Source organism: Mus caroli, chromosome 14, assembly GCF_900094665.2.
Source record: "Mus caroli chromosome 14, CAROLI_EIJ_v1.1, whole genome shotgun sequence".
NCBI classification, from domain to species: Eukaryota; Metazoa; Chordata; class Mammalia; order Rodentia; family Muridae; genus Mus; species Mus caroli.
This window is the reverse complement of record NC_034583.1, coordinates 107,894,177-107,918,337: the sequence shown is the minus strand read 5'-3', so window position 1 is coordinate 107,918,337 and position 24,161 is coordinate 107,894,177. Positions and strand designations below refer to the sequence as shown.

The following is a 24,161-nucleotide window of genomic DNA, read 5'->3' as shown; positions in this document are numbered from 1 at the left end:
TGCTGAGGATTCAACCCAGGGCCTCACGCTAAGCAATCACTCACCAAGAACTATACCCCAGTCCCCAGGATTTGTAAATCCCAGCCCCTCTCATTTGTACACTGCCTTCAGAATGCAGTGAGGAGCTGAGAGGCTCACAGTGACCTGGCAAAAAGCAGGGAATCAGAATCTCATTGCAGACCAGAGAAAAGTGAGAGCAAGGAAGGCCAGAGATTAAGGAAGAATGGAAACCCCATTCCCATAAGCCCCCTCTCTTTACTGAGACAATGGTGCTTAGGATTTCTTCCAAATGTCTCATTAGTTAATTAATGTTCAGAAAAGAATGTTAAGAAGTTTCAAAATAGCTTAGTTTAAAAAATGAAAAGCCAGCATGCTACTCCGTAGACACTGAAGGGACTAAGCTCCTTGGTGGCTTGGAGCCTCCAAATCGCAGTCCCAACAGGGTCCCCTGTCACAGGGGATGGGGCAGACACAAGGCAAGTCACTAGATTTCTAACTTCGCAAACTAACTTTCAGGCTTTGAAGTAGAACTGGCAGACAAACACCTGGGCTAGACAATGCAGGACATTTTAAAGAGCACCAGAAATTAGGTAAGGCCTTTAGGTAAGGCCTGTTGATTTCTATGTATGCCTTATCTGAGAAACCATAGAGAAGGAGGCCACTGGAAGGTCAGCTCTGCGTTCCAATGGAAACACTTCCCTTCCCGCAGTGGGAAGTCTGAAAACATGCATGGAATGCCCCAACATGCCATATCTCAAACTTCATTCAGTTCAAAACCATCAACATATTGCTAATTTATGTTCCTGAGTTTTAATTAATTAATTAATTAATTAATTTTCAAAACACAGGTTTGTTCAGGTTGGTCCTAGAGTTCTTAACTCAAGATATTCTTCCGTTGCCTCAGCCTCCTGAGTAGCTGGGATTTTATATCTACCTATTATATATCTGTATAATTGTGTGTGTGTGTGTGTGTGTGTGTAAGTTTGTTGCTACTCAAATACTATCTACTTTCTATGCTTTGTTTGAAACAGGATTTCTAATTGCACTGGAACTTGTGAATTAGAGTAAGGGCCTCAGGAATCCTTGCCTTCCTTCCCATGAGGGAATGAGTGCCACCATGCCTGCCTTTTGGAGAGTGGGAGGAATTTGGCCCATTGTGCTTGTAAAGCAAACAGTCTACCTACTGGGATGTCCTCCCAGCTCAAAAACACATTTATAACGGGCATGATCCCAGCACCTGGGGGGCAGATGAAGGGAGAGATCAGGGGTCAAGGCCATCCTTGGTTATTGGTTTCTGGAGTTAAGCGGCTACCCTGGGACACATGAGACCCTGTTTCAATTCTTCTCTCTGAAACAGTCTCTGCATGCATCCAGTTAAACCTAGAACTCCGTAGGTACCCCACCGATCTCGAACTTCATCTCTGCCTGCCTCGGACTTCGAGGGCTGCTGTCTGGCTAATTACTTTATCTATACTGATTTATTTTTGCTCCCTGAGACAGGGCCTCTCATGTATGTCCGGCTGGCGAGGAACTCTCTGTCCCATCAAAGATGGCCTGGAGTTGTTGTTTCTCTTGTCTCCACTTCCAAACTACTGGGATTAAAGCTGTGGGCACCACATAGGACTTGACCTCTAAACAACTGCTTTTTTACACCAAGACTCTCTGCACAAACTATCGTTATACACTTAAATAAACGCATATGGGAAATGACCAAAGAAAGCTGAGTTAGTTGACTTTTATTTTTATTTATTTATTTATTTATTTATTTTTGGTTTTTTGAGATAGGGTTTCTCTGTATAGCTCTGACTGTCCTGGAACTCACTTTGTAGACTAGGCCGACCTCGAACTCGAAAATCCGCCTGCCTCTGCCTCCCGAGTGCTGGGATTAAAAGCATGCGCCACCATGCCCGGCTTTTTTTTTTTTTTTTTTTTATTGTCAACCAGACACAACCTAGAGTCACCAGAAAATCAGGAACTTCAAGTAAAGAACTGCCCAGATGGGCTTGGCTGATGGCAGCTGTGAGAGAATGACCCATTGGAGATGACATGAGGGCCCAGCCCACTGCATGCAGGCTGGAGTCAGCACCAACAGGCCAACAGGGTTGTTGTAGCTTCAGCTCCTGGCCCGACTTCTCTCCGAGATGGGCTGTTTATTACCTGCAAGTGTAAGCCTGATATAAACTCTTTCCTACCCAAGCTGCTTCTGGTCAGAGTATTTTGTCACAGCAAAAGGACCGGTGAAATTGTCACTAGGGCCATGAATTCGAAACCGCTCTTCTTTCCTTACCCAGCACTGAAGTGAACCAAAGCAGCAGAGGCAGTTAACACGGCCACGCCAGAACCCTGGGCTTGTGAACACTAGTCCAAGAGCCAGGACCCATACCTTCCTCACTGTGTCGGGGCACCCTGGCACATCTCATGCCAACTTGAGTACAAGTCAGATTTCATCATCACTAACCTTAAGATCTCGGACAAGCTAGATCTTTTGAGTCTGAATTTATTCAGTAAAATAGTAATAACCATTTCGAAAAGTAAATTAGAAGCAGAGTAGGCTTATAGAAAGGCACAGCAAGGTGTCCTGTAACATCGGTTCCCTTTGCCATGGATCCTCTGGGAGCCTCTCAGGGCTCGGTGAAAGAAACATGCCAGGCAGCGTATTATCTGGTTTCCCTTACCTAATCTAAGAGGACAGCCAACTGCTTACACAGGTCCGCCATGCCAAGCAATGTAGGAAAGGTCAAGAAGCCGTCCGAAATGGTAGCATTCTATTCATCTCCCAAAATCCTTGTGTCCTAATATCGGGTGGCCTGACGGTCTTCAAGGCTTTAAGGTCTGCAAAGGCAATCTGATAAACCTCGCTGTTGTTCCAGGTCCGGCTCTTGGCCTGCAGGTGGAACAATCTCCCACAGCACCCTATTTGGTCCTGATGAGGGCAGCATGCCAGGGGACGGCAGGCAAAGCCCGGCGGCTTTCACCAGATCTCCAGGAGCGCACAGCCTAGGGGGCGTTTCCGAGCGCGGGGGCGGGCACAGCCGGTACCGCCCCCGCCACCTTCAGGGTGGTGCTTGGGTGCTGATCTTAAACTTCGGCAAAGTTTGCAACCGGTCTCAAGCACGTGCGGCTCCCCGGCCCGGCTCCGCGTTCTCCGAGCCGCCCCCGGTCACCTGCGCGCGGTTGGTCTCTGTGGTTTCCCCAGCGGCCGTGCCCCTGCGCTCTCACGAGACACGCCGCTCCCAGGCTCCAGGAGGCGGCGGCGACAGCGCGTAGCGGGCGCCCCGAGGAGCCCCGAGAGGCGGGGTCAGGGCGGGCCGGCGCTTGGTTCCCGGAAGCCGCTGCTTGCCTGCGAGGCTCCAGCCGAGCTGACCGGCGCGGCGGCCGGAGCTCCAGCATCCTCACCCGCGCTTCCCGGAGCCGCCGCCCGGCCGCGCGCACTGCGGGCGAGATGCTGCCGGTGCACACCGAGGTGAAACCCAACCCGCTGCAGGACGCCAACCTCTGCTCGCGCGTGTTCTTCTGGTGAGTGCCTGGTCCGGGCCCGTTCCTCCGTCCACGAGATGCTCCGCGTCGGCTTAGCCGCGTGTCCGATGCTCAGCGCCGGTCCCTGACTGTCGGAGGATGCGTTTCCTGCACAGCCTCACACTCCGGGCTCCTTCTCGCGCGTGCGCCACGCGGCCTGCGGTCCCCGCCCGCACCCCACGCCCGTGCCGCTCTCCTCCAGGAGGGGCACGCGGGGACCGGTGGCAGACGCAGGTGGCGCCCACCCGAAAGCGTGGGGATCCATGGGAGGTGCGGGGGTGCCCTGGAGGGTGGGCTCTGTATGCCCACGCTTCCCATCCCGGCTCAGGGCTTGCACAACTCCCTCACCCAAACTGCACCTCTTTATTTCTCTTTAAGCAGCAGTGAACAGATGGGCTTATCTAAAAGCAGCTGAAGTTAGAGTCCTGGGCGAACGCCAAGCTCTACTGAAACACCTTACCAGACATCTTTCAGGTCCATTGATTGCCAGTGTGTGTGTGTGTGTGTGTGTGTGTGTGTGTGTGTGTGTGTGGTGTGTAAGGAAGTTTAACTTCTAGGATCCTGTCTCTCTTTCTAGCCCCTCTGTGTGTGTCCTAGTACCTAAGTATGGCTGTGAATTAAAAGGTCATTTTATTACGATGTTTTATTTAGTTACGAATGGGGACACTACTCTTGAGCAAGATCAACAATGACGTTTTCCTCTTGACTGAAATGCAGCCTTAGTGGAGTACATTTTCCCCTGTTAGATGGACTTTTCATTTCTGCCTTTGATGGCCATATCCCTCTTGGGAATGAGTTTCGGAAGCCTGTTGGGGGGTCTTACCAAGATGTGTTCAGAGACGGGAGTCAAGGTTTCCATGCCTAAAACCACTGATGGGTTCCCTGATCTGGTCCCCGCCCCGCTCCTCTTTTTGTAGGAAACAGGTGAAGAGGTTTAGATAAATGCATTCCTAAGTAGTTTTCCACCTAGTAGCCTGGGCTGGCTAACACACGCTTGGCTAACTAGAATAGTTTTTATTCCTTGACCTCCGCCATTTCATCTTTCTCACGTTCTAATGTTACCTTTTTAAAATGGGAAGACCTAGGGAGTTTCAGAGTCATTTACTAATGTTTTTAATTGCTGATGCAGTGTGTGCAGGATCCGATTTTGGACACTCGGCCAAGAGGAGCTTGCGGGAAGAAGGAATGTGGTGAAATGAATTAAAAAAAAAAATAACTCAAAGCGGGTGGGCTGTCTTGGTCTCCTGAGCTTTTGGCAATACACAGAACTCCTGATGATTTTCCTGTGAGCGGACTTTTAGAATGGAGGTGAAGCGAGAGCTCGGTGTGGGTGGCACAGACCTCCAGTCCCAGTCTCTTGGAAGGCTAAGGTGGGAGGATGACTTGAGCAGCTATGGAGCTGAGACCAGCTAGGATAAGGTAGCAAGGCACAATCGGTTGTTGTTTGTTTGCTTGAGACAGCCTCACCCTGTAGCATGGGCTGGTCTGGAAGTCCTCAAATGCACAGCAATCCTCCTTACAGCCTCGGTTTCCACAGTGCTGGGATTATAGGTATGAGCCACCACATCTGTCAATACACGGTCTTAAACGATGTACGGAATAACTGAGTGTGGTGTCATAGCCTTTTAGCTGTCAATACCAGCACTGAGTAGGCAGAGGCAGGTGGACCCCTGAGTTCGAGGCCAGCCTGGTCTACATTGTGTTACAGTAAGGCTTATAGATAGACTTTAAAATAAAAAAAAGGGTAATTATTTTACATTGCTATCTGGGGTGAGTCCCATTTCCACTTCCCAGTTGGTGAGAAATTAGCTATTGCCTCTAGTTTATCCCTTGTGAAGGGGCTCAAGCTGAGGTACTTTGACTAACCTGTCTAGGATGGCAAAGCTACTGGCGTCCAGCGGGATCCAAACCTGGCTCTCAGGAGCCACTGTACTTTGCAGTTGGTCCTCCCATGCATGAAGAAGGATTGCTCCCCTTCTTACAGGTCGAGTTTCTCAAGGATGCTATTACAATTCCTGTCGCTGAGGATGCGCGTGAAGCATCTTTGGTCACCATGGTATCAGCTCTCACAGCAGGACAGTCAGAAGGGCAGCATCAGCATCACCTGGGAGCTTATCAGAAGACGCAGGATCTCCAGTGTCCCTGCAGACTGACCCAGCACAGTCAGAAGCATGGGGGTACATGCTTTTCACAGGGGCCCGAGTGATGCTGATGAAGGCTGAGGCTGGCCTACTGCACTATGGCACACCTCCTGTTAGCCTTGGCTTTCCAGTGTTACAGTTTGCAGGAGGGCTGTGACTTGGTGAAGTCACCCGTGGCCTGCTTACCCAGTGTGTCATTTCTCTCTCTCTCTCTTGCAGCTGTCTTGCTGCAGACGGGAAGGCCAAGAGAGTTCCCTCCTGCAGTCGCCTGCCTTATAGAGCAAGCCCGGATTTTTTACTTTCTTTGTGGGGCGTTTGTTTTTCCGCCCACTCTGTGTCTGTTTTCTAGACTCTTGAGTTGGTAGTTGCCCAGCCAGATGATCACAGCCCATGCAGTATGCCTCTCTAGGATTTGGGTGAAATTGTAATACAGTTTGGTCGTGGGCAGTCTATCAGCCTAGGACACCTGCTGGTGTTGTGGCTGTCTCTTGCACGCATGTGTTCTTTCAGTGCACACGTTGGCAGGAGCACACTGACATTAAGTAAAACTGTAATCTGTCATGGATCCTTTAGCTGATATGGTGGACTTTACACTGTTGCCTTTAAGACATGATATTTTCTGAGTGTAATTTTCCAGGCCTTTTGCTGTTGCTGAACACAGTGCATTTACAGTTACATAGTATGTGTCCATGGCCATATCTTTTGGTGTCCCCCTCCCCTTTCTCAGGCTGTTGGTGTTGGGGATTGGAGTAAGGCACTGTATAGATTAAACATGCACACTACCACTGCCCATACCTCCAGCCCCATCCAGAGCTCTCTCTCTCCCTCCCAGGATCATCTAGATTCCCTGTGCATATTTTTTTAGCTATTGTGTTAATGACAAAGGATGCTAGGGTTTCTTTTTTGCAGCTGATGTAAAATAGGCACCAGTTTTGTTTTGTTTTGTTTTCAACACAGCACATTTTCTTACCACTGTTTATTGAGCAGTTTGTCATACGGTCATTAGAAACAAATTGTATAACTTGTGAAATACTGTGTCCAGCCAGGCTGTGGCTGACTGCACATCTTTAGTTCTAGTACCCTGGAGTTAGAGGCAGGTGGATGTCTGTGAGTTGGAGTCCAGCCTGGTCTATAGAGAGAGCTCCAGGAAAACCAGGGTTATTACACAGAGAAAACCTGCCTGGAAACAAACAAATGAATGAATGGATGAATGAATGAATGAATGGAATACTGTGTCTAGCTGGCTATGAGAATGTCCAAGCCCCAGTCTCTTCCAAGGGTGTCCTTCTCCCTGCTGCCCCCTGGTGTTGTCACCAACGTCCAGGAAGGCCTGTGGGTGTCCTCTGTATTCCTAGGCCAGGCCTCCTCCTATCCAGGAGGTCTTGGGATTGCAGCAGCAGATGGAAGGTAACCAGAGAGGTGCTTTCCCAGGGTGCCAGTGTCGAGGGACTCCAGGGGACTGACGCATCTGGCCCCAGAGAGTAGTTAAGTCCTTGTTCTATAGCTGGCAGTGTCTCTGCTCAGAGATGTCGTGCTGCAAAGCCATGTGACAGGACAGACTCTGGGGACTGGGCTGAGAACAGCTATGACTTGAGGGTAGAAATGCAGATGGCTTAGGAAGGTTGGCTGAGGGGCGCTCCATCACAGCACAGAAGTGCCCAGTATTTATTTATTCATTTTATTCTGTGAGACAGGGTCATTCTTTAGCCCAAGCTTTGGGTAGAGAACTCTCCCAGCTCACTGTCTTGAGTACTAGGATTATAGGTGTGAACTATATCTTGCTTGGTAGTGTTTAATTTTAACCAGAGGCATTGTGGTACCATATTTTGAGTATTTTTATTATCACACTTGCACACTCCCCCACCACACACATACATTACACACATATGTACAAACACACACATGCAGAAATACACATATACACATATGAGCACACAAACATACACACATGAGTATAAAAACACTCATACACCCATGAGCATACACTCACACTACCACACATATGCACATGCACACACATATATTTGAACCCCCCCATACACTCAGTAGCACACACAGACAACATTCCCTCATATACAACACACGTACACATATACATGGACACATACTACACATATGCACAACTCAACCTACAACCCATAACAAACACACACACACACACACACACACACACACACACACACACACACACACACTCCTGCTATGGTACCTGTGTGGAAGTCAGAGGAAATCTCTCTGTCTGCTCAGTGAGTCTGGGGTTGAACCTCACGGAAGTCATCAGACTTGGTGGCAAGCACCTTTATCTGCTGAGCCATCTCATGGCCTTGCTGGTATTAGGCAGAGTGCCAGGTTTCTGGAATGAACAAACAAACAAACAAACAAACAAACAAAACCCCTCCTGCCCACCAGAGTAGAAAGGAAAGTTTCAGACTCACTTAAAGATTAACCTTTTAAAGAAATCTTCACAGTGCGCCGTAACACAAGAAAACCGCAGGATGCAGAAGTCATCAGGGTGGGAGTTTCATGCCTGGGTAGTAAATGTCATATTTACCTGCCTCAGTAATGGTCTCGGACATGGTTTTGAAACTGTAGATCATGGGTCTCTTGTGGTGTCCCCGCTGTGAGTCCTCAGAAACTCTGGCCCTAGTGAGTCTGGGTGGGTCCTGGGGATCTCTTTTGCTGGCTACTGCTTCTCATATCCTCGGAGGACCTTGAGCTTTAAGAATGGTGATCACTAGCACATTATACATTTTGTTCCATTCAGTTTGTTATCTGCCAGAAGTTTAACTCTCAATCTCTCAGGCAGACATTATCACCCTTCTTTAGGGGAGACAGATTGAGGTCCGGAGGGGTTGGGAAATGCCTCAGGAACCTCGTAGCTTGGGGGGTGGGTGTGTCACAGCTGAGATGCTATCTGGATCATCAAAACATGTCATAGGTGTGCCCCATCGAAAACAGAGGCGCTCGCTCAGTATCTGTCTGCCTGCTGGGCTCTGCTGGGTTGGTAGAAACGTTGGCTGGCTGGATGAATGTGTGTGTGTGCGTGTGTGTGTGCGCGTGCGCGCGCGTGTGCTGACTTGATCACGCAGGCCTCTTGGTTGTTAGTGAATGAGTATGTTTTTCACATGTGTGTTCATCTTCAGCATGTTTCCTCCTGTGCTGGCTTGTTTTATGTCAACCTGACTGACACATGTTGTAGTCATCAGAGACGAGGGAGTCCCAGTAGAGAAAATGACCTTAATGGAGATTAAGGTCAGGCTGTGGGCTAGCCTATAGGGCATTTTCTTCATTAGTGATGGGCAGGGGAGAGCCCAGCCCATTGTGGGTGCTGCTATTCCTAGGCTGATGGTCCCGGGTTCTATAAGAAAGCAGACTGAGCAAGCCAGTAAGCAGCATTCCCTGATGGCCTCTGCATCAGCCTCTGCCTCCAGGTTCCTGCCCTGTATTAGTTTCTGTCCTGACTTCTTCAGCCCTGAACAGAGATGTGGAAGCATAAACTAAACACAGCCCTTCCTCTCCAAGTTTCATGTTTTATCACAGCAGTAGAAACCCTGACTAGGACCCCTCCCGTCCATCTGTAAGGTTGAATTGCTCTTTGGTTGTTAGCACCATCATCTGTCTAGTTATTAAGGCATAAACTCTCCGGTCATCCTTGTTTAAACCATAACCTCTGGCATCAGATTCTACGGTTGGACTTTAGGCATGCCTGTGCATCCACCGATTCATTCACACGCTCACCAAATGTTGTTGGGGATCCTCAGTGAAACTCCTCAAGCCTGGCTGTGGCTTTAGTCTTTTCTTTTTAAAATTTAGATGGAAGGAAAATCACTGTAAAACAAACTGGGGTCATCCTGCTCAAAAAACCTCCCCTGCCTCCTCCCGTTGCTCTGAAGAACAAACCATAATTCACATTCAGTTCTGTGACTCCAGATGGGGCTGTGACCCACAGTTAAGCTGTGGCTTAGAGCAGGCTCTGCCAGTCACTTTCTGCAGAGCGTACACGGTGCGTCCTCCAGGCTCTGCTGCGCGCAGTCTCTCTTGCAGCGAAGGACTCGTCTTATTTGTACATGTCATCCTCTTATTTTTGATCATTGAGCCGGGAGGTCTGATGCCAGATTTATTTCAGGACCCAACAGGAAGAGGTTCCAGGGTGTCTCCGAGGGCAGGATGGAGATGCTGCTGAGTGAGGTGGCGAAGGAGGAACGGTCAGAGGGCATGGTTAGCAGAGTGTGCAGATCTGTGGAACAGTTCACTGGCTGCTCAGTCTACAGGGTTTGTCCTCACATAATATCCTGCTTCATCTCTGTTTTTGTTCATCGCATTGATATCAGAGCTGAGCAGCTTGTTGCTGCCATTCAAAGGTTTTAGTTGGAGGACTGACTAGAAAGGAACAGGTTTGGAGAATGTCCCCCAAGGTGTGACAAGCCACTTGCCAGCACTGTAGGGGAGATTACATTTTCCACAAGTGTCAGGAGAGATCACATCACCTGCCCCGTGGGAGTCCAGAGGTATCGGGTCTCCTGGTTGGTCATTCCCTATGAGGAAAGTGGTTGGCGTGTTGGCAGGATTTACTTTGTACAAATAGAGGCTGGTTGTTGGTGTTGGGTTTCAGATCCTCAGATTGTTTTCTTCCATTGTCTACTGATGGAAATTATTTCTTCTTGTCTAGGTTTTTGAGATAGGGTCTTATCTGCCCAGGCTGGCCTCGAGCTACCTTGTGGTATTACCAAGGTCTACTTCTACGCCCAGCAGGTGGAAATTATTTCTCTGAAGGCTACCAGCCTGTTGCTACATTTCCTTTAACGTTTTGGTGGCAATAGGATTGAACCGAGGGCTTCACATAAGCTAATGGCACGCTCTGTACCAAACTGCAGCTCCAGCCCCCCATTAAGTTCTTTCTAGTTGACACTGGCAGTCCGCTCTGAGGCTGAACTTCCTGGGTAGCCAAAACCAACCATAACAAAAGAAAACTGAAGAAAAACCCAAGGCTAGCACATCCCCAGGCTAGTTTGAATCCTAATTTTGGGAAGTATCACTTAGGTGTAAAATAATTTTAAAAGGCTCCTTCGGTTTCTGATGGACAGCAAAAGCCAAGAACCACAGGCTACAGCCTCCCCTGAGTCAGTGAGCTTCTCTGAGTCACCCTCACCCCCCATTCCATCTCAGTTCCCACTCTCCCAGGACTTGCCTACCTCAAGGTGTGGGGACTGTGGCTGCGCAGAGCTTAGCCCTGTGTTGCTCAGTAGGTGGCAGTGGGGGGGCGGGGGTCTTGGGGATGGTGGGCTATTTGATCCTTATAGGAACATTTTGTGGAGAATGGCTCCTACACACAGTGAGGAAAGGGAGGCTAGAGAGACCAGGAAACATCCGGTGGGCAAGATGAAGCTAGGAGCTGAGTCGGGTTACTAACCGGAGAGCATGCACTGGAATCTGTGTTTCTGTGATCATACCCTCAGCCTGTATTCCTATTTCTACGTGACGGTCGCAGTAAATGGATAGAGACCAAAGTTGGAGGGAGCTTGGTGGAGAGGAAGTGCCAGCTATGCAAAAATATATAAATTTTCTTATGTAAAACGAGCATAAAATTGCTCATTGAATACATGGCTCTTAGTCTGTAGGTCTTTATGGAGTGTCAGTCAGGATGTGACTGGGATCTAACTGGCCAGCCCTGTTAATGTCGCCTCTTCAAGGACTCTTCACCAGCCAGCCCGTGTGCACAAGACTGTATGCAAGGCGTGCATCCTGTTTGACGTTTATGTGTTAAAAGATTTGTTTTTTTTAAATTATTATTTTTGTTAGTGTGTTTTTGTTTTTGTTTCTTGAGACAGGGTTTCTCTATGTAGCTGTGGCTGTCCTGGAACTCACTGTGAAGACCAGGCCGGAATCAAACTCTTAGAGATTCACTTGCCTCTGCCTCCGGAGTTCTGGGATTAAAGGTGTGCACCACCAACACCCTGCATTTTTTCTTTTTTTAAATTATGTGTACTTATGTGCTTCTGTGAATAGATAATGTGCACGTGAGTGCTGGTGCCTGAGAAGCCAGGGGTGTGGATTCCTGCTGGGCCCCTCAATTCCTGTCCTCTGCGTGAGCAGCACAGACTCCCCACTGCTGGGCCATCTCTCCTGCCCTGGTTGTTTTTTGTTTGTTTGTTTGTTTCATTCTTTTAAAATGTATATATTAGAATTCAAGTGAGAGGGCTGGAGAGATGGCTCAGCGGTTAAGAGCACTGACTGCTCTTCCAAAGGTCCTGAGTTCAAATTCCAATACCACATGGTGGCTCACAACCGTCCGTAATAAGGTCTGACGCCCTCTTCTGGTGCGTCTGAAGACAGCTACAGAGTACTTACATATAATAATAAATAAATCTAAAGAAAAAAATTCAAGTGAGATCTATTTATTTACTTATTTATTTATTTTTATTCATTCATTCATTCCTTCATTCTCACTAGTGGGTCTCTGAGCACAGCCCTGGCTATCCCGGAACTCCCTCACTGTGGAGATCAGACTGACCTTGAATTCACTGGATCTGCCTACCTTTGTGTACATCTCCAGCCCAGCTCTTTGTCCTGTTTTAAATAACAGAAGGGAGCCGATTTCCTGTTTAAGCTGGTATGCTTGGCCTCTAGACGCCAAGGGTATTTGGAGGCGCTCTGTTGGACCTTCCGGGTTTTCCATTGTAAGACCGACCCTGCCGTCCTAACAGGTGTCAGCCTGGTAGAGTACGTGCAGGTGCGTAGGAAGGATTGCTGCAAAATTAACTTCCTTTTCCGCTTTGATGTGGTGCTGTGATTTGAACCCAGGGCCTTGTGCATTCTAGACAAGCCCTCCACCACTGACCTAGATCCTCAGTCAAGAGGTGGCAATGGACCAACCCATCTGTCACAACCAGGCCCCTCCTGCATTCATACAACACGGAGGCTTGCCAGGTGGCAGGTGGCATTGTATGAATCCTCTTAACTGCCTCAGGTGACGGAGCCTTTTTTGGAATCTTTGAGACCTACCAAGAAAATACCTCCTATGTAGAGATTAACTCTCTGGGGTCAGAGACTAGTGTTCCCTCGTTTATCTCTCAGTACGCAGTTGAGCCACTTACCTATCCTGTGCTGTGTCGGCAATCGCCAAGGATTATTTTAGTTTTAATCTGGGCTGTTTGGATTTAGAATGGCTGCTCCCTGTCCGTAGGCGCGAGGAGCTCGATGGTGTCATGTGCCAAACCCGAGCTAGGAGACACAGAGTTCTCCCGGACAATTACGGGACCACGCCGGAAGACTCTTGTGGAAAACTCTTTGTGAGAATATACCTAACCTTCACTGTCAACTTGACTGGATTTTAAGTTACCGAGATCGGGGAGACCCCTGTGGTTGTGTCTCTGGGGGCAGGCATTCCCAGACGTGTGGTTACCTTCCGCGTGGTATCGCCATCCGTGGGCTTGGCTGAGGTAACAGAGGGAGAAGGAAAACCAGTCTAGAGCTGGCATCATGGCAACCCAACACCTACTCCATTCCGGGCCGGCTGTAAAGTGAGCCGGTCTCCACCATTTGACTTCTGCTGGGCAACTTCCTGCTTCCTCAAGCTGAGTCGCACCTGGCACCTGGCAACCACGCCTCCCTGTTGTCTGAATGCAGGACTAGCCCATAGTCCATCGCCACCTCTCGACTGCAGCTGTTCCCTGAGTGATCCATCTTCCCCTTCACACCTCAGGCCTTATCTTTACACAGTCAGCCTTGAGGCTTCTGATACCATCTCCATTGAGATTTGATGTGCTCAGTGGCATGAGCCCCAGGTAGCATGCCCTGTCTGATCCTGTAGCTCCTAGGAGTGGCTGTGAGGTTTCCCAGTCACTCCCAACCTTTGCTGACCATTCCTTCAGTGCACAGGCTCTGTGTCCAGGGCTCCTGCCTCTTACTGTCACTGCTGAAATGCGGCTGGAGATGCCCACGCCCTGTCTTACTCAGTCTTGTGGACCTGCCCAGTCGGGGGCTGCGTTTGGGGAAGCTGGTGTCTGTTTCCTTTTCCTTGCGTAGAGCTCACTATTGGTAGGAGCTGTTTAACTTACCTTTTTCTTTCAGTCCCTTCCCCCCCTCCTTTAGCTATTTATTTGTTGAGTTCCTACTTCTATTTTTTAAATCAACATTGACAATAAGTGTCATTAGTCATATTCACCCATCCATACCTCTCTCTGTGCCTCCTTGTCCCCGCCTTGTCTCTGTTCCCTGCTGTCCCATTTCCACGTTACCCTCCCCAGACCTTTCCCTCCATCTCATAGTCCTCTTTCTAGGTTTGGGCCTCTGCTCACACTCTATCCTACACGTGCACATATAGAAAGATGTAAAGCTGGGATCTGCATTCATGTGTGCATTACAGTTGGCATCACGTGTCAACCTGACTCACCTGGAAGGAGGGAATCTCAAGTGAGGAATTGCCCTCATCTGGTTGGCCAGGAGGCATGCCTGTGGGACATTTCCTTTACAGTAGTTGAGGGCGTGGGGGCCCAGCCCGCTGTGGGCGGTACTGTCCCTAGGCAGGTGGGCCTGGGTTGTAATAAGAAAGGAAACTGAGCAAACCTGTAAGCAGTGTCCCTCCAGTGTTGCCCTAGGACACTCTTGTCTTGATGTCCCTCCATGCTGGACTCTAACCTGTACGCCGAATCAAACCTTTTCTCCCCCAAGTTGCTTTCGGTCATAGTATTTAGTTAAAGTAACAGAAGCAAACTAAAGCAATGTATTTTTCTTTCTGGGTCTGGGATACCTAAATAAAATATAGTCAGACCCATCCATTTTCCCGAAAACTTCATGATTTATTTTGTCTTTTTTTAGCTGGATGAAATCCCACTGTCCAGGGGAACCACATTTTAGGTAGGGGCTATGTAAGCGTCTTCTAAATATTTACATAGTAACCTCTACCACCAGCCTTTGGAGTGGTGAATACTGCTCTTTTCCAGGGTGAAGCAGACTGTGAGCAACAGTCCGCTCAGGCCCAGCCTCCTCTGCTGAAGTGCATCGTGGTGTCCAGGTTTAACCACCCCCTTACCCCAGCGTACTAACCCAAAGGGAAAACTGAGTTGCAGCAGAGCGAGTGAGCCACCTGTGGTGCCAGCAGGGTCTGAGCTGGCTCACCTCTTTCATAACAATGTCCATTACCCCAGTGCCAAGTCAGAGGTTAATGCTCACGACGCTGGAGATGTTAAGACCTTTGCCCGGGGTCACAGCCAAACTGCAGCAGAGCAAGACCCAACTCTCCCAGACCTGGAGATCTTGAAGTGAATCTAATCTACTGCTTGTCTGCATGAGATGTGGGGCAGACCCTGGACACTTGCTGGCCTGATAGAGGAAAAGTGGACACAAACACCGGAAAGCTTGCTCTTGGTGAGAGATGTCCGAGGGAGGGTGACCAGGAGTAGTGGGCGGGTTCTCTTAAGACCCAGCCTGGAAAAGGCCTCAGACCATGGAGAGGATGTAGCCACTTAGCGGGGCTGTGAAGAAGTAAGTCCCTTGTCCTCAAGATCAGAGCATTTTGAAATTAAGGGAGGGGGATCGGAGCGTCTCTTTCAGCGTTGAGCACACCACTGTCGGTCTCTGCTGTGGTCCCATGTAATTAGGGCTATTATATTGGACCTGGAGGTATAGGCTCCTCAGCGATGGCTCTCAGAGAACTTCTGGCACAGGAAAGGCGGGCAGATGCTGAGGCTGTAAGGCTGGTGGGGGAGCTGGGCTCTGGGTGTGGGGCCCCAGACTGTGGTCCGTCTCCCAGGAGATTGCTGCACACCCGGAACGTTGAGGAGCCGCAGAAGGCAGTGCACTGAGAGCTTTGATACCGTTCTGAAAGTTTCACAGAAGCAAAGCAGGTGTGGGGCATGCTTACAATTCCAGCACCTGGAGGCACAAGATTTTTGTCTCAAAACAAAACAATACCCAAACAAAAACAATCACTAAAACAAAACAAAAAATAACAACAACAACAACAACAGATCCCCACATGGTGTCCAGGACCCGCCATGGAGAGAGAGAACTGACTCTTGAGGTTGCTCTTTGACCTCCACTCCCACCACATAAGATTTATTTTAAATGAATACATGTTTTTAAAAAAGAGAAAGCTTTCCTTCATCTGCTCTTTTCCCTCAGTCCCTCCCCGCCCCCCACGCCCTCTCCTCTTAACTAAAAATGGCTGCCCTTGTGGCGGCAATGAGGGCCTCCAACTGAGTCACAACCTGCTTTGATGACCTCACAGCTGGGCATTAAATAAGCACTTGGTAGAATCATGCACACACACACACACACATACACACACACACACACACCTTACAAAATGCCACATAATTAATCAATTATTTTCCGTATTTTCCTCTCTGCTGCACAGCACTTGCTTTACGCACATGCTAACAGGTGGAACTTCCAAAGGACGAGACTGTCACACCTGTGCCACACTGATAGCCTCTCGCTAGCCACTAAAAAGCAACAAAGCCGCCCGTCACGGTGGAGACCTATTTAACTGGTTTAGGGACCATGATGGACCATAGCGACACCAAGCAGGCCCCTCTGCTGTGAGAAGGTGCCTCTGAGGACCCCTGGTCACCTGTCTTCCCGTCTTCTATCCACGGAGTCTGCTCCCTCCTCCTCCATAGACCTGGCTCCGTCTCCCTTGCCGCTTGTTATTCTGTGGGACAGGGGACTCCCAGAACCCATTAAGTTGAATGCCTAGCCCCCTCGTATTGTAGACTGTGATTGTACTTTGAGATAAGATCTCTAAAATAGGTAGTAATTAAGAGTGAATTGTCTGATTGGGATAAACTTTAACTCAAGGTTAGTGTCCAGATTTCCTCTTTGTATTTGTGGACACTCCATACCGTGGACATTTATTTGGATGCCGGGAATCAGAGAGGATCACGTCAAGATGCTGGGTTGGGGTGGGAGTGCAGGGGTGGTGGTGGGGGGGGGGGACCACACCTAACAGGAAGTAGAGGCCTCTGAAGAAACCAGCTCAGATGCCACCTTCTTCTTGCTTTTCCAGCTTCTACAACTGGGAGGGAGTAATTCTCTCTTCGTTTGCAGCCACTTGGACTGTAGTTCACAGTAGCCAGGGCAGATGAATGGAATCCACATGCCTCCCAGAAGCCACAGACACATGAAGTGTCCCGTTGTCCTTAGCTGGGGCTGTTGTTCTGACCTGCCCGCTGTCCGCTGAGCTTGCCCGAGATTCTCCCTCTGTCTCGGCAGCTCTCACCAACACAGCTTCTCTTCCCTTTCCCTTCAGAGTTCACGAGTCAGGTTCAGCTGTAATTCCAGAATGTCTTCCGATGTGGAACCGACTCCCATCCACCCTTCAGGACGCTGTTGTGGATTAAACTGAAGCAGGAAAGCATGCTACGTCTCTGGACAAGCAGTCTCAGTGTTCTAAGCAAATTATAGCTTTTGAACTTGGGTCACTGTTATTGTTGGTCCTGGTCCCCCGGCGCCTGTGGGGCGTGTCCTGTGTCTTTGGCAGGAGGCTGTCCGGTGTATGCTTTTTTGTGTTCTTCCAGGCAGTTTCTCTTCAACATGCAAATGCCCCAGACTGGTTTGCTTTGGGGAAAACCCCAGCCAAGTCCTTGGGGGATCCGATATTAGCAGTGACGAAAGAAAGAGAGAGAGAGAGAGAGAGAGAGAGAGAGAGAGAGAGAGAGAGAGAGAGAGAGGGCTCCATTGTGCTCTTTGGCTGCCTCCAAATCCTCTGTCCTCTGCTCCTTTAAGTATATAACACAGTACTTGTTTTTCCTGAAAGTTTGTAAAGGCAAGATTAGTCCCTTGGGTTAAGCCAAATCAGGATCTCTCTTCTTCCCTCTCTCGGGTGGATGGCTGGCCACTTCTGCTGCCAACTGTCCAGCTAGTAAGATGAAGGCTTTTGAAGGGAAATTCCACAAAGCAGCCTCAGCCTCTCTGCTCCTTGGGAGGGATTCCTTACTTGTGAGGAGGAGTTTCATTTTCTAAGAGTCCCTTCCAGGAAGGATAAGGTGCAGCCGGAAGGGATTTCCCACAGAGCAGCTAGCTTAGGGGCATGGGAGAGGGAGTTAATGGCCTTTGATTTCTGGGAATTGACTTCTTTTAAGGGCAAAACACGGTGCTTAAGTGTCAGCTAGCACTGAACTTTATCAGGATTCAGGGAAGGCCGGCAGCCATGATGGTTTTTTGATGGTCCCTTCAAACCTTGACTGGCCAACTTTAGATGACCCTGAAGCCATTGTGAGTCTCTGTGGAAGGCTGCCAGATGCAACTCTTTTAGGGTCTCCAGAAAAACACTCAGTGTGCATTTCATTTCTTCTCTCTCGGGTACGTAGATCCATTTCCTGGTAAGCATTTCAAGGGAAGAGAAAGCTGAACTTGAATGAAAATTTTAAGGATCCCAGTAGCAAGTGTGGTGCCTGCAGTGTCCTTCCTGAGGAGTAGTTTGGAGTCTTAGGCAAGAAGCAGCTTGGCCCTGTGCGTCCTGTAGCTCCCCAGGAACTGGCACTGGCAGTGGGCAAGTTCAGCCCAGACTTCCTCCCTGGGCCTTACTTCCGTAGGCCTTCTCTGACACAGGCGTCTCCTGTCTCTGTACGCTTTTTTTCTTTCTTTCTTCCTTCCTCCCTTCAGGCTGGCGAGATGGCTCAGAGGTTAAGAGCACTGACTGCTTCTGCTGAAGGTCCTGAGTTCAATTCCCAGCAACCACATGGTGGCTCACAACCACCAGTAATGAGATCTGACACCCTCTTCTGGTGTGTCAGAAGACAGCTACAATGTACTTAAGTATAATAATAAATAAATCTCTGGGCCAGAGGGAGCAGGGGGGACTGAGCGAGTGGAGTTGACCAGAGAGAGCAGAGGTCCTAAATTCAATCCCCAACAACCAAATGAAGGCTCACAACCATCTGTATAGCTACAGTGTACTCATATAAACAAACAAGCAAACAAACAAACAAATCATTTTTCCTTCCTTCACACCCAGCAAATTGACCCCGTGTTCCAACATCCACAAAAACCCGTGCCCGTTGAGGCTGTCTGGGCTTTAGGTTGTGGGTCACCTTTACTCCAAAGTCAGAGGTGTCTTACCCTGCGGGAGTGGCTTCTGAGATCTGTAAGGGATGCAGACCTTGCAGACAGCTTTCCTAAGGGAAGGGAGAGTGCCACCCGTAACCTGGTTAGTGGTTTGCCACGGACAGCAGTCTTCTGTCTCCAGCTGAGGACACCGTGCGCTGTGGCACAGAGGGTGAGGTGCTACCAGCCGCAACCTGAACAAAAGGGATGGGTGGGGTGCCCAGTTCCCAGCTGCAGCAGCTCCAAGTCCAAGGCTGGGAGAGAGACGTGCTTATGAGTGGGCTTCATGCACAGTCTGTACAGTCAGGGAACAGCTTCCTGTGGGATGTGGTGGTTTACTGTGTACAAGATGTGCTTGCCTGCCCCAGGTCCCCCCAAAGTGCAGTTCCTGAAGCATACACACCACAATGCACAAACAGCCAAACTCAATTCCTCACCCGTTGCCAGATTCCTTAGAGATTTGGCATCTGTTTTGATGATAGGGGGAAGGGTTAGTGCTTTCTGTACCGGAGTCTCCTGTGGGTTTGTGTTCTTATGTGATGCTCATGCTGTGTGTGTGTGTTAGGAATTATACCTACAGACTCCCGAATGCTGGCAGAGCACCCTGCCACGGAGCCATACCCCAACCATTACTACTCCTTTTAAAAGGAAGTGGTCACCTCGACAGCCTCTCTCCCCTTGCTCCTTCCCCACAAAGGAGGAAGACAATCCTGCCCTGATTGACCATGAAATCCAAGGACCATGGGAATGGATGGTTACCTGATATGAGAGCTAACCTCCCTCCCTCCCACTCCCTCCCTCCCTCCTTCCCTCCCTCCCTCCCTCCCCCTTTCCTCCTCTCTATGTCTTCTAGGCTGGCCATGAGCTTGATATGTAGCTGAGCCTGGCTTTGACTTGATCTTTTTGCCGTCACTTCCTAACTGCTGGGGTTAAAGGTGTGGACCAGCTTTCCCTTACTCTGTTAAAAATCCTCTCCCTCCTACCAGGTGACCCAGGTGTACTTGGGAGTGTCCTTGCCAAGAATCCTTGGCTTTTGGGGCTTGCATCCTGACCTGTAGACGGGATAATGTAGATATCTGATATATGCTTTACCAGGGTTAACAATAAATGGCAACTTACTGCTTTTTGAGCAGGTATCCTCAAAAATGAACTAATACAACCATTGCTTTTTTATGTAGGATAATGGCTGGCTGTTTATAGTAGTCATCTGAATTGGTCAGTTGTGAGGTTCAAATGGAACATGGGGGTGGTGGTGGGGTTGTTGACAGGTACCTAAGACATCCATGTGTAGTCCTGTCTTCTGGAGCCAGGGGGTGGGGTGGGGGTTGGGGGTGGGAGGGGGTGAGTTTAGCCAGTGGTTAGAAGTGAGCAGCTGGCTTTAGAGGCCAGAGGCCCGGCAAGCATAGTGCTCAGCCAAACTCAGGGGAACTGCCAAGTGTCCAGGTTGTCCGCAGGTCTCTGTGTTCTTAGTTAGCTGAACCACCTGGCTGTTCTGTTGGGGTGACATGTTTGGTGCCAACACTTGCCTATGTCCTGCGGTGGGCAGTATGAGACACTGGATCTGGGAGACTCCTGAAGCCTTGGGGTCTGCTCAGGAGGCAGAGTTGGGCAGTGAATTCCGATGTTAGGAGTAAGTTTGTGTTCAAAAAAGAAGGAGACCACACTCCAGTGCAAGTGTCCAGACAAGGCTAGCTGCCCTTTTGATCAAGAGAGTGTTCCTGGGAGGGCAAACAAAGGCAGACAATAAGTGTATTTAGATTTTATTGTAATGCAGGTTGTGACTGCCATTTCCCCTTGGCTGGGGTCCAACCTCTCAGCTGCGTAGTCTGAAAAACCTGCACACAGGTAATGAAGGAAGGGGAGGGAAGAGCGCTGCTCCAAAGAGAGCCTTTGTTCGAATAAGGGCTTTAGCGTGTGTGTTTGTGTGTGTGTGTGTGTGTGTAAAACATTTGCATAAAAGTCTTAACCAGGCAGGAGAGATAAAATGACTTGAATCTCGTGTCCTAAACCCAGTTTTATAGCATTTGACAGAAGAGACTCTTACTTGGTATTTTCTTCCCTTTGGTGTGTGGGAACTCCGTGTCTGAGAGCCTGGGGTTCGGGGTGAGTTTGCTCTAGTTGAGCAGTCCTTCCATCTTGGTCATGTTCTCATTTGAGTTAGGATCTTGTTTTGTTGTTGTTGCCTTTAAATGTGTATGGGTATTTTGTCTACATGTATGTCTGTGCACTACATGTGGTATGTATGTGCATTGCCTGTAGAAGCCAGAAGAGGACATTAGATCCCCTGGAACTGGAGGTGTAGCCCTGTGTGAGTTGCCATGTGTGTGCTGGGAATCACAGCCAAGTCACCTCTCTACCCACCATGAAGTAGTATTTTTTTAATTAATAATTTTATTTATTTACATTCCAGACGTTGCTCCCCTTCCCGGTACTCTGTCCCATAGTGCTTCATCCCTCCCCTGCCTCCTTTGTCTCTGAGAGGCGCATCCCCCGTCCTGGGGCATCATGTCTCTACAGGATTAGGTGCATCCTCTCCCACTGAGGTCAGAAAATGCAGTCCTCTGCCACATATGTGCAGGGTGTTGGGTGGGGGAAGGAGAGTGTCTCAGGCCAGCCCATGTGTGCTCTGTGATTGGTGGCTTAGTCCCTGGGAGCTTCCAGGGGTCTGGGTTGGTTGATATTGTTGTTCTTCCTATGGGGTTACCATCTCCTTCAGTCCTTCTCCTAACTCTTCCCTAGGGGTCCCTGACCTCAGTTCAGTGGTTGGCTGTGAATATCTGCATCCCGCACAGTCAGCTGCTGGTTAGGGCCCTGGAATAGTATCTTGTCTCAGCCTCCTGTTCATCCTGTAGCCTGGATGAAGGGCGAGGGAAGTCATGGTTGATGTTTTCCTGCAGGTATGTTTCCTGATTCCCCTTGCTAATCCCAGCTCTGCTCTCTCCCTTCCTTGGGACAGCTTAATGCTCTCTACCCAACACAGTCAGCACACGTGGGTTGGTAAGGACTTCCTGAGAATGCAGTGGAATGCAGGGCTTCTGCTCTCTGTGCTGCCTTTGATTGGGACACGCTGGCCCCCAACTTATCATTTAAGGAGCCCTGTCTCTTGCTGTCTAAGCTATCTCCCCACCCCACCCCCTTGTGGCTCCCTGTTGGTTTACTGTGTAGAACCTGTCTTTCTGAGCCTGGCTATCTTCAGTATCCTGGAATGTGAGTTGCATAGAGACCATAATCTGTGGTCTAGAACCCTTGGAAGGAGCCTTTCGCATAGTACATGCTTAAGGCGTCAATTCCAATGAATTGTTATGATCTCAGCTTCCCGGAGCCTTGCCTTCAGATTCCTGGAGAAGAAATGAGATGCAGGACTACTTGCTATCATGAGCTGTGGCTGTGGGGTGGCTGAGGGCCCTAACCCTAGGGGTCAGGAGTAACTGCCCATCTGACTTTGACCAACTTGAAGGGACACAGCGGAGGTGGTACTGTACTGTCACTTGTGGGTTAGGAATGTCTTCCACAGTTCTTGTCTCAGGTGGGTGGGGGGCTGTGTCTGTGGTGTCCTCCTCCTCTTTCCAGTAAGGCACAGGCACACTGGACCAGAAGCCTGGCTAGAGTTCCCTCTGGGTTAGCTTGGAGATGGTATTCAGAAAGCTGGGTTTGGTGGTGGGATGGTGGGGACTAGGCAATCTGGCCTGGGGATGACAGCCCAAGCATGAGTCAGGGTCTCCTTCACTCCATTGCTTCTGTCTGACATACCCTGTTTGCAAGGGTCTCCTTCACTCCATTGCTTCTGTCTGGCAGGCCATGTGTGAGTCAAAGTCTACTTTACTCCATTGCTTCTGCCTGGCATACCCTGTTTGCAAGGTCGCCTTCACTCCATTGCTTCTGTCTGGCAGACCCTGTTTGTGTCTTCCTTAGTTGCTTTAGTATTTTTCCAACTCTGTGCGCAGTTGTGGCTCCGTGGAATATTTTACAGTGAAATTGGAGAAGAGCATCGTCATCGTTGTTGTTGTTGTTAATTTAAGGAAAGCCATTTCAGAAAATGCCCCGAAGTTCATTGTAGAGTTTTTCCTCTTCTCTTTATTTTCTACCACATAAACCCTTTAGTAGATGGCTGAGGGAGACTGGTCAAAGGGTTTTTTTGTTCTCCGAATCTGTGGCTATTCTGGCTGAGGGTTGGTATGTTTGTAACTGCCCTGATGCTTCAAAGCGTGAACTGGCTCAAATGGAATTTTCCTCAGTTCTGCCTCACTGACACAGGGCTGCCCACCAGAAAAGCCTGTGGTTTGTAATTCTCTCTCCCCTTTAGAAATGCTAGGCTGTAAGTGGGTTCTCAGGGTATCATAGAGTACCCTGTCCAGAGCCTGTATTTTGAAGTACAGTTATTTCTGGTTGTCAGAGCGTTGGTAACAAAACTCATTCCAGGTCTGGAGTCCTGGCCACAAGTTTCCCACAGTGCCTAGGCCAGAGAGGTGGTGTACTTGGCTATAGGAAAGTTCAGGTGATCTGCATGGAGAATGGATGTCATGTTCTAAGCTGGTGTAAGGACGGTTGGGGTCGGCGCCTTTAGTTTTGTTGTAGAGCAGGTGAGGGCCTGGCAGACTCTGCCTCCTGCTTCCAGAGCTTAAGCAAGCTCAGCTGTGCCGCCTAGAGAATGACCAGAATCCGAACTCAGATTGGCGCTTATCTATTTAGCCATTTGTCTTTTCTCCTAAGAGTGCAGGGTGGTATCATAAACATTAAATGAAAACTTAGGTGCAACGACACTCACAGCAATTTTTCATACTTACAGTTAATCCGTAGCGTACAGAGCTAAGTACTCTTCTTCGCTAGGCTCGATTCCACTTTCCAAAGAAATAATTCTGAATTATAGGGTGGCCTAGGCTGGGGGCCAAAATCTCTGAGTCAAAAATGCTCTCGTGGGGTCTGAGACATTAAAATCTAAAAGGGGAGTCTGGAGGAATGCAGAGGGTCTTGCGTGTCATGCACAAACAAGGCTCTGAGCTTGAGTCCCCAACACTACATGGAGAACCAGTTGTGATCCTTTATGTGACAGACACTCTAGCCAGCGGGCTTAGTCACTTCCCAGTTGCTGTGACAAGACACAACGTGCAAAGCCAATGACCGAAGCAACTTGCAGAGGAGGAGAGAATTTGTTTGTGGTTCCTGCTTGTGGTTCCATGGTGGGGAGCATGGCGGCAGGCAGACCATCCCTGTTCCTGTAGCTGAGAGCTTGCATCTTGATCCACAGCTGTCTTAGTCAGGGTTTCTATTCCTACACAAACATCATGACCAAGAAGCAAGTTGGGGAGGAAAGGGTTTTATTTGGCTTACACTTCTATACTGATGTTCATCACCAAGGGAGTCAGGACTGGAACTCAAGCAGGTCAGGAAGCAGGAGCTGATGCAGAGGCCATGGAGAGATGTTCTTTACTGGCTTGCTTCCCCTGGCTTGCTCAGCCT

At 49.2% G+C, this 24,161-nt stretch overlaps 1 protein-coding gene across 1 annotated transcript in view; it reads left to right on the top strand.

The window, feature by feature from the left end:
- Positions 1-3,081: 3,081 nt before the first annotated feature.
- Abcc4 (ATP binding cassette subfamily C member 4) overlaps positions 3,082-24,161 on the top strand; it is a 212,631-nt gene continuing 191,551 nt past the window's right edge. The window contains exon 1 of the mRNA XM_021181507.2: positions 3,082-3,516. Within this exon, the coding sequence (XP_021037166.1) occupies positions 3,443-3,516 (74 nt within the window). The 5' untranslated portion in view covers positions 3,082-3,442. The remainder of the gene's footprint in view (positions 3,517-24,161) is intronic.